This window comes from Colobus angolensis, unplaced genomic scaffold, assembly GCF_000951035.1.
Source record: "Colobus angolensis palliatus isolate OR3802 unplaced genomic scaffold, Cang.pa_1.0 Scaffold88, whole genome shotgun sequence".
In the NCBI taxonomy this organism is placed as follows: domain Eukaryota; kingdom Metazoa; phylum Chordata; class Mammalia; order Primates; family Cercopithecidae; genus Colobus; species Colobus angolensis.
The window spans coordinates 3,940,338-3,949,366 of record NW_012122709.1 but is presented as its reverse complement, the minus strand read 5'-3'; the positions used below and the strand labels follow the sequence as shown (position 1 = coordinate 3,949,366).

The 9,029-nt window shown below is 45.7% G+C and overlaps 1 protein-coding gene across 7 annotated transcripts in view; it reads left to right on the top strand.

The window, feature by feature from the left end:
- LOC105503750 (dehydrogenase/reductase SDR family member 4) overlaps positions 1 to 4,730 on the top strand; it is a 16,173-nt gene extending 11,443 nt beyond the window's left edge. For 2 of the 7 annotated variants that reach the window (XM_011930811.1, XM_011930812.1), the window contains 5 exons: positions 1,514 to 1,584; positions 1,684 to 1,735; positions 2,030 to 2,164; positions 2,635 to 2,690; positions 4,210 to 4,730. In XM_011930811.1, coding sequence (XP_011786201.1) covers positions 1,514 to 1,584; positions 1,684 to 1,735; positions 2,030 to 2,164; positions 2,635 to 2,690; positions 4,210 to 4,324 — 429 coding nt within the window. In that variant the 3' untranslated portion in view covers positions 4,325 to 4,730. The remainder of the gene's footprint in view (positions 1 to 1,513; positions 1,585 to 1,683; positions 1,736 to 2,029; positions 2,165 to 2,634; positions 2,691 to 4,209) is intronic. The other 5 variants (XM_011930816.1, XM_011930818.1, XM_011930815.1 and 2 more) reach the window with 4 other exon arrangements.
- Positions 4,731 to 9,029: the final 4,299 nt, after the last annotated feature.

Here is a 9,029-nt window from a genome sequence, read left to right as displayed (position 1 = left end):
AAAAAAAAAAAAAAAAAAACACAATATCTGCAAAGCATAATAAAATGAGATGTGTCTATAACTTTTCTTTTATATATTTTTTAAACTATCACAGTACATCAAATCCAAACATAATGGCTGATCCTTGATTAAGCTCTGGACTTTAAAAAACACAATACACATTTGGGGGACAAATGAGGCCAATATATTAGATAGCATTATCATCATTGTCAGACTCTTGGTTGTGATAACAGATTATAGTTGTGTAAAAGAACATCGTTCCTCTCTGGAAATGTATCATAAGTATTTAGGGATAGAGCATTGTAATATCTGCAACTGAGTTTACTTATTTTATGTTTTTATTTTTGTGATGGAGCCTCACACTATTCCCCAGGCTGGAGTGCAGTGGTGCTATCTCAGCTCACTGCAACCTCCACCTCCTGGGTTCCAGCTATTCAGCTGTCTCATCCTCCTGAGTAGCTGGGACTACAGGCACATGCCACCGCATCCGGCTAATTTTTGTATTTTTACTACAGACGAGGTTTGCCATGTTGCCCAGGCTGGTCTCAAACTCCTGACCTCAAAGTGATCCATCCACCTTGGCCTCCCAAAGTGCAGGAATTACAGGCATGAGCCACCATGACCAGCCCTGAGTTTCTTTTCTTTAATTTATGTTTTTAGTTTTTTATTTGTGTTTTTAGTAATTTTTCATTTTATTATATAAAATCTTTCAGGAAACTTGCAACTGAGTTTCAGTGGTTCATTTAAAAAACTGTACAGATCTACAGAGAGGACAAAGGGGACAAAATGTGAACAACTGGTGAATCGAAGTGAAAGATATCTAGATACTTGTACTTCTATTTCCAATTTTTCTGTAACACTGAAATATTTTAATATAAGCAGTTGTCTAGAACAATTTAACAGGGGTCATACATTTGTTTTAGATTGTGGATGTGGGGATTCTGATTGTAGCCTGTCCCCCAGCTTCCCCAGAAGGTGCGTCCTCATGATCCCTCTTTCTTATCAGGTCTAGCCAGGCAGTCCATCCTAGAGGGCCAAAAGCATCTCACTCCCTAAGCACAGAAGCCAGAGAAGTGCTAGAACAACCCCAGGTATCCAAGGTCAGGCCACATTTTCCCCGTGAAGCATGGCCCACTCTAAGACAGGTCCAGGAGGCTGACAATTGCAGGCTCTCCCTACTATGAAGAAACACAGAAAACACAGCTCAAATCCAAAGGAGCCCTGAGGATTTAGGCCCCTTCTGGGCCAAATCATACTTGGCTGGTTACAAAACAAGATGAACCAGGCTCTGTTTTTTCTCACCTGAACCTAATGTATCATTATCTAGCTGAGCAGCTGGTGAGAGCTACTTCTCCCTGAACCTCAGTTTCTTCATGTGTAAGGTGCAGGTATATCATCCTAAGATCTTCGTCAGTTCTGACAAACGTCCTAGGAACCCACTCTAACTCCTCATTGCCATGCCTCCTCCAGTGCTCTTCACTCACGCTGTTTCCCCTTCTTCTCTTGGCTTCAGACTCTGGACATTAATGTGAAGGCCCCAGCCCTGATGACAAAGGCAGTGGTGCCAGAAATGGAGAAACGAGGGTACAGAGAGTGAGGGAGAGCCTGGGTGAGATGGGACCCCACACAGGCTGAGGGCAGTGGTCCATGCTGGGAAGAGGGTCAGCTCTCTTCTTTTTCCAGAGGCGGCTCAGTGGTGATCGTGGCCTCCATAGCAGCCTTCAGTCCATTTCCTGTAAGAACCCTTTTGACTGCCCCTTCCATCCCATCCTGTACATCTTTCCACCCCACCTGTTACCCAAAGAAGTTTGTGTCCCCTTTTAGAATCACACCACCAAGTCCCTGTCCACATAATAGATGCCTTGCCTCCACAAACCATAACCTAGGGGAGGTTTAGCCACAAGACAGTTTCCTAACTGTGCCTCTCCCTTACAGGAGATCCCTATTGAGCACTGCCCTTTATGTCTAGTTATTAGAACCAAGAATGACCTGGAAATTATGAGTCTAACCCATTGTTTTCTATCTCCAGGGCCTCAGTCCTTACAATGTCAGTAAAACAGCTTTGCTGGGCCTCACCAAGACCCTGGCCGTAGAGCTGGCCCCAAGGAACATTAGGGTGAACTGCCTAGCACCTGGACTTATCAAGACCAGCTTCAGCAGGATGGTGAGGAAGGGGAGCTCTGCATCCCACTGGAACCCCTTGAAAGGCATCCACCTTCTTGGACAGGGAAGCCCAGTACCTGATTCCTGAACTCTCAACCACTCCGTTCTCCTTCCCTGGGTTTTTCCATATTCCCTCTCTGTACCAGCTGCCCTATCTAAGCCAGACTCCAATCACACCATTCCTAAGCCATAGGGTGGAGACTGAGGTATTCAGACTCTACTCACACTGTTTCCTCTCCCCTTACGTGGATGAGATTGGAGAGATGCAGCAAAATGCATCACTAGAACCTGAAAGAAATGAAACACATGAGGGCAGTGGGGAGAGCTGGGAGCTAGGAAAAGAAATAGGAAGTGAAAGAGGGAAGTCTCTCCATACTTATTCTCTGTTGCCATGAGGACGGGCAGTTTCTTCCCTTTCTATTCCTCACTTTCCTCTTCTTAAACATAAAGAGATTTCCCTTCTTCCTGCAGCTCTGGATGGACAAGGAAAAAGAGGAAAGAATGAAAGAAACCCTGCAGATAAGAAGGTAAAACTGTCATGGGGTCAAGGGCCCTAAGAGGCATGAAGATGGAAAGGTCTGGTCCCTAGCAACCCAGAGCCCGCTGTCTCAGTCCCACAGATAACACAGTCAGGTTCTCCTCTGCCTCACAGACCACAAATTCATAAACACTATCACTGCAGTGGCGTGAGCAAGAAGTCAGCTTCCCTTTCAAAAGGTAAACCCAGAGACATCAGGGTTTCAGCAGTGCAGAGCTCTGAGAGAAGCCCTGAGTCCTCTCTCCACCTGGGGGATTGCCTCCACCTCTGAGCACCCATGGAGACCAGGGACCAAAACCAAAACCATGCTTTTCTAGTTCCCTTGAATAATGACACATGTTTACAAAACTCAGGTTGATGATCTACAATCCAAATGAAAAGAATGAAGAGCTTTACTAAGCCCCAAACTCCCCTTGCCTAAGGAGTTACTTTCTTCCCCAGTGAGCTGGATGAACTGTTCAAGCACCTTTGATGGGCTCACTTTCCTCTCAGTTCCCTGCCTCTCTCTATCTTCTGGCTTCAGGGCACTATCTGTTTCCTCCATCTTGTCCCTCAAGGACAAATGCCAGCAATGCCTAACTCTGTACCGGTCCAGACATCCCAAATTTTCCCAAAGCCATTCTGATGTCAGGCATCAGCTACAGGCCTGGTTTATAACTCATTAATAAGTCAGGGGATTCTCATCCTAGAGCTCCCATGAATGATCTAGTCCATGTAGCTCAATCCGGGATTCACATTAGAATCACCTGTGGAGCTTTTTAAACTGCAGGTGCTCAGGCCCCACCCACTCCCAGAGATTCTTTTTTAATTGGTCCAAGGTAGGACTTGACCATCTGGGCTTTTGTTTTTCTTTGTCTTTTCTTTTTTTGTTTAAGCCTCTCAAATGATTGCAAGATACAGCTAGAATGGAGAACCATTAAATCAGCCCTTCTAGGTTTCAGCTACTCACTCTGCCCACCTCTAGAGCATACTATGGCAGGCAGATTAAAGTGTCCCCTAACTATGCAATCGCTGACAAAATAAGAATTAGCACATTCTCACCAAATGAACCTGACTTTAAGGGACAAGTATAGATCCCCGAAAAGGTCATCTGTAAGTTGAACCTCTACAAACTGAATCATTTTAAACACACCATTTACTGTCACACAGACTCCCTGATACTTTAGTGTGTGCACATGTGAAACCATTTTTTTGAAGTATGAAATAATTGCTCACCATTTTATCTATATAACTTTGGATCTTGGTGTCCTGAGCTCTCTATAAAACAGTATGTTTCCATAGTATTTGAATATTATGGGTAATGGTTTTTGCAGAGTACGGTATGCTTCTACTAAATTATAACAGCATATCCTCATGGTAACCCTATTTGATAGGCAGAAAGCTTGTACACTGATCCTAAAAAGTCATCTGATAATTCTTGATTAAGCAAATTTCATTCCCTATGTCCCAGGTGAGGGGGCCAGAACTATTTTATTTTTACTCCCTTCCTTTCTTCCCCTATTCCCCAGGTTAGGCGAACCAGAGGATTGTGCTGGCATCGTGTCTTTCCTCTGCTCTGAAGATGCCAGCTACATCACTGGGGAGACAGTGGTGGTGGGTGGAGGAACCCCGTCCCGCCTCTGAGGACCCGGAGACAGCCCATGGGGCAGTGTTGGGATCTAGCTCCTGGTGCTGTTCCTGCATTCATCCACTGGCCTTTCCCACCTCTGCTCACCTTACTGTTCACCTCATAAAATCAGTTCTGCCCTGTGACAAGATCCAGCCTTCCCTGCCTTCAAGTTAGCGCCTTACTCAGGATTCCTGCTGTTGCTGTGGCCTTAGGTAAAGGCCTCCCCTGAGAACACAGGGCAGGCCTGCTGACAGGCTGAGTCTACCTTGGCAAAGACCAAGGGTATTTTTTGCCCGGGCCACTGGGGAATTTGAGGGCAGATGGGAGAGAAGGAAACTGGAGTGGAAGGAGCAGAGTTGCAAATTAACAACTTGCAAATGAGGTGCAAATAAAATGCAGATGATTGCGTGGCTTTGAATCGAATCAACGTGTTCATTTCTCAGTGTGGGGTGCTCAGCTGAGCAGAGAGCAGAAGTCTGGCCAGGCTGGATCTCTGGATCCCCCAGCCCTCCTCCCTGTCTCCAGGACCTGAGCGTGATGTTCAGGGGTGGAGGTGTCTGCAGAGCTGCCAACTGGAAGGAAGGTGGCACGGGAACTCCCAGGACGCCACGGGGATCCCAGAGGCAGGGCCAGCCAGGCGGGAGTGGGGAAGGATGAACTCTCTAACACCTCCCCGCCCCTTGCCTCCCAGATCCGGCCAGGTCCTCTCCCAGCAAGGCCCTAGGTCCCGAGTTCCCTCCCGAGTCAGCAAGGACAAGCTGGACGGTTCCTGAGCGGGTGGGGAATAGAGAAACGCCCTGCAAGGTACCTAGGCCCACAAACAAAAGAAATGAGCTCTGCCCACCTCCTGAAGATTGAGTACACGGAAAGCGGGAGCGCTACCCCCGCCCTGAAGGCCCGGACACCAGGTTATGCAGGCCGGGCCTTTCATGCTGGAGCCCAGGAGAGGGGTAGAGGCCAGCGGCCTGTGGTCTCACGCGGCTCGGCAACGCGGCGCGCATGCCCAGTCCGGCAGTTCCCCGGGCGGGACGGTAGAGCGGCGCTCCGGGGCACTGGAGAGGAGCGCTCAGGCAGCCACCCCTGATGCGAGCGGGCTCTGCCACTACTGCAGCGCTCATTGCCCCTACCAAAGCTTAGTCTAGCATGTGTCCCGGCTTCCCCGCGGCAGGGGTGGCGGCGGCTCCTCTGCAGCAGCCTCAACAGCAGGAGCCCGTGGCCAAGCCCAGCGTGGAGCTCACCAGCCAGTTTAAAGGTAAGATGCTGCCTCAATCTCTGGTACGACCCGTCCCGGAGCATCCCAGACCTAGCGTGTTCCTCCTCGCGGCGCACCCCAGCCCGGTGCCTCACACACCCCCGACACCCCGCGCTATACATCCCAGTTCCAAGGCACCCCCTGTATACCAGTCTGGGCATTCATATTTCCGGAGCATCCTCTGCTGGAGCTGGAGCTTGAGGAGGGAGGGACGATCGCCATTACTGAGGCTTGAGTAGGCAGTTCTATGCTCACAGTTGTAAGCAAAGCCAGGGGAAGCTCGAACTGGGCGGAGCCCAACTCAACTCAGCAAGGCCTAATACCTCTCTAGATTCCACTTCAGGGGGCAGGGCATACCTGAACAAAAGGAAGCAGACAGCTTCTGCAGACTTGAACTTCTCTGCCTGACAGCTCAGAAGAGACCAGTGGTTCTCCCAGCGTGGCATTTGAGCTCTGATAATGGACAGACTGCCTCCTCAAGTGGATTCCTGACCCCCGTGTAGCCTGACTGGGAGACACCTCCCAGTAGGGGTCGACAGACACCTCCTACAGGTGGGTGCCCCTCTGGGACCAAGCTTCCAGAAGAAAGATCAGGCAACAATATTTGCTGTTTTGCAGCGTCTGCTAGTGATACCCAGGTAAACAGGGTCTGCAGTGGACCTCCAGCAAACTCCAAAAGACCTGCAGCTGAGGGGCCTGTCTGTTAGAAGGAAAACTAACAAACAGAAACTAATAGCATCAACATCAGCAAAGGACAGTATCAACATCAGAATAGCAAAGGACAACCACACCAAAACTCCATCCATAGGTCACCAACATCAATGACCAAAGGTAGATAAAACCACAAAGATGGAAGAAACCAGAGCAGAAAGGCTGAAACTTCCAAAAACCAGAAACTCTCTTCTCCACCAACGGAATACAAGTCCTCGCCAGCAAGGGAACAAAATTGTATGGAGAATGAGTTTGACGAGTTGATAGAAGCAGGCTTCAGAAGGTCAATAATAACAAACTTCTCCGAGCTAAAGGAGCACGTTCTAACCCATCGCAAGGAAGCTAAAAACCTTGAAAAAAGGTTAGACAAATGGCTAACTAGAATAAAGAGTGTAGAGAAGAGCTTAAATGACCTGATGGAGCTGAAAACCATAGTTCAAGAACTTCATGAAGGATACACAAGCTTCAATAGCCAATTCAATCAAGTGGAAGAAAGGATATCAGTGATTGAATGTCAAATTAATTAAAGTGAGAAGACAAGATTAGAGACAAAAAGAGAAAAAAGAAACATTCAAATTCAGGAAATACAGAGAACACCACAAACATACCCCTTAAGAAGAGCACCCTCAAGACACATAATTGTCAGATTCACCAAGGTTAAGGGCAGCCAGAGAAAAAGGTTGGGTTACCAACAAAGGGAAGCCCATCAGACTAACAGGGGATGTCTCAGCAGAAACCCTACAAGCCAGAAGACAGTCATGACCAATATTCAACATTCTGAAAGAAAATATTTTTCAAACTAGAATTTCATATCCAGCCAAACTAGCTTCATAAGTGAAGGAGAAATAAAATCCTTTACAGACAAGCAAATGCTGAGAGATTTTGTCACCACCAGGCCTGCCCTACAAGAGCTCCTGAAGGAAGCACTACACATGGAAAGAAACAACCAGTACCACCCACTGCAAAAACATACCAAATTGTAAAGATCATCAATGCTGTGAAGAAACTGCATCAATTAATGGGCAAAATAACCAGCTAACATCATAATGACAGGATCAAATTCACACATAACAATATTAACCTTAAATGTAAATGGGCTAATTGCTCCAATTAAAAGACACAGACTGGCAAATTGGACAAAGAGTCAAGACCCATTGGTGGGCTATAGGCAGAAGACCCATCTCATGTGCTAAGACACACGTAGGCTTAAAATGAAGGGATGGAGGAAGATCTACCAAACAAATGGAAAGGAAAAAAAAGCAGGGGTTGCAATCCTGGTCTCTAATAAAACAGACGTTAAACCAACAAAGATGAAAAGAGACAAAGAAGGCCATCACATAATGGTAAAGGGATCAATTCAACAGCAGCCAACTATCCTAAATATATATGCACCCAATACGGGAGCACCCAGATTCATAAGGCAAGTTCTTAGAGACCTACAAAGAGGCTTAGACTCCCACACAATAATAATGGGAGACATTAACACCTGACGGTTAATATTAGACAGAAAATTAACAAGGATGTCCGGTACTTGAACTCAGCTCTAGACCAAGCAGGTGTAATACAAATCTACAGAACTCTCCACCCCAAATCAACAGAATATATATTCTTCTCAGTACCACATCACACTTATTCTAAAATTGACCACATATTTGGAAGTAAAACACTCCTCAGCAAATGTCAAAGAACAGAAATCAACAACAAACTGTCTCTTAGACCACAGTGCAATCAAATTAGAACTCAGGCTAAGAAACTCATTCAAAACTGCACAACTACATAGAAACTGAACAACTTGCTCCTGAATGACTACTGGGTAAATAACAAAACGAAGGCAGAAGTAAAGATGTTCTTTGAAATCAATGAGAACAAAGACATAACATACCAGAATCTCTGGTATGTTAGTTTGTAGAGGGAAATTTATGGCACTGAATGCCCACAAGAGAAAGCATGAAAGACCTAAACTCAACACCCTAACCTCAAATTAAAAGAACTAGAGAAGCAAGAGCAAACAAATTCAAAAGCTAGCAGAGGACAAGAAACAACTAAGATGAGAGCAGAACTGAAGGAGACGGAGACACACAAAAAGAAAAACTTCAAAAAATCAATAAATCCAAGAGCTGGTTTTTTTTTTTTTAAAGATCAACAAAATAGATGGACTGCTAGCAAGACTGCTAAGAAAGAAAAGAAGAATCAAATAGACACGATAAAAAATGATAAAGGGAATATCACCACTGATCCCACAGAAATACACACTACCATCAGAGAATACTATAAACACATCTATGCAAAAATCTAGAAAACTTAGAAAAAATGGATAAATTCCTGGACAAATACACCCACACAAGACTAAATCAGGAAGAAGTTGAATCGCTGAATACACCAACAACAGGTTCTGAAACTGAGGCAAAAATTAATAGCCTACCAAACAAATAAAGTCCAGGACCAGATGGATTCATAGCCGAATTCTACCAGAGGTAGAAAGAGGAGCTGGTACCATTACTTCTGAAACTATTGCAATAAATACAAAAAGAACGAATCCTAACTAATTTTATAAGGCCAGCATCATCATGATAACAAAGCCTGGCAAAGACGCAACAAAAAAGAGAATTTTAGGCCAATATACCTGATGAACATCATTGCAAAAATCCTCAGTGAAATACTGGCAAAATGAACGCAGCAGCACATCAAAAAGCTTATCCACCACGATCCAGTTGGCTTCATCCCTGGGATGCAAGACTGGTTCAACATATGCAAAG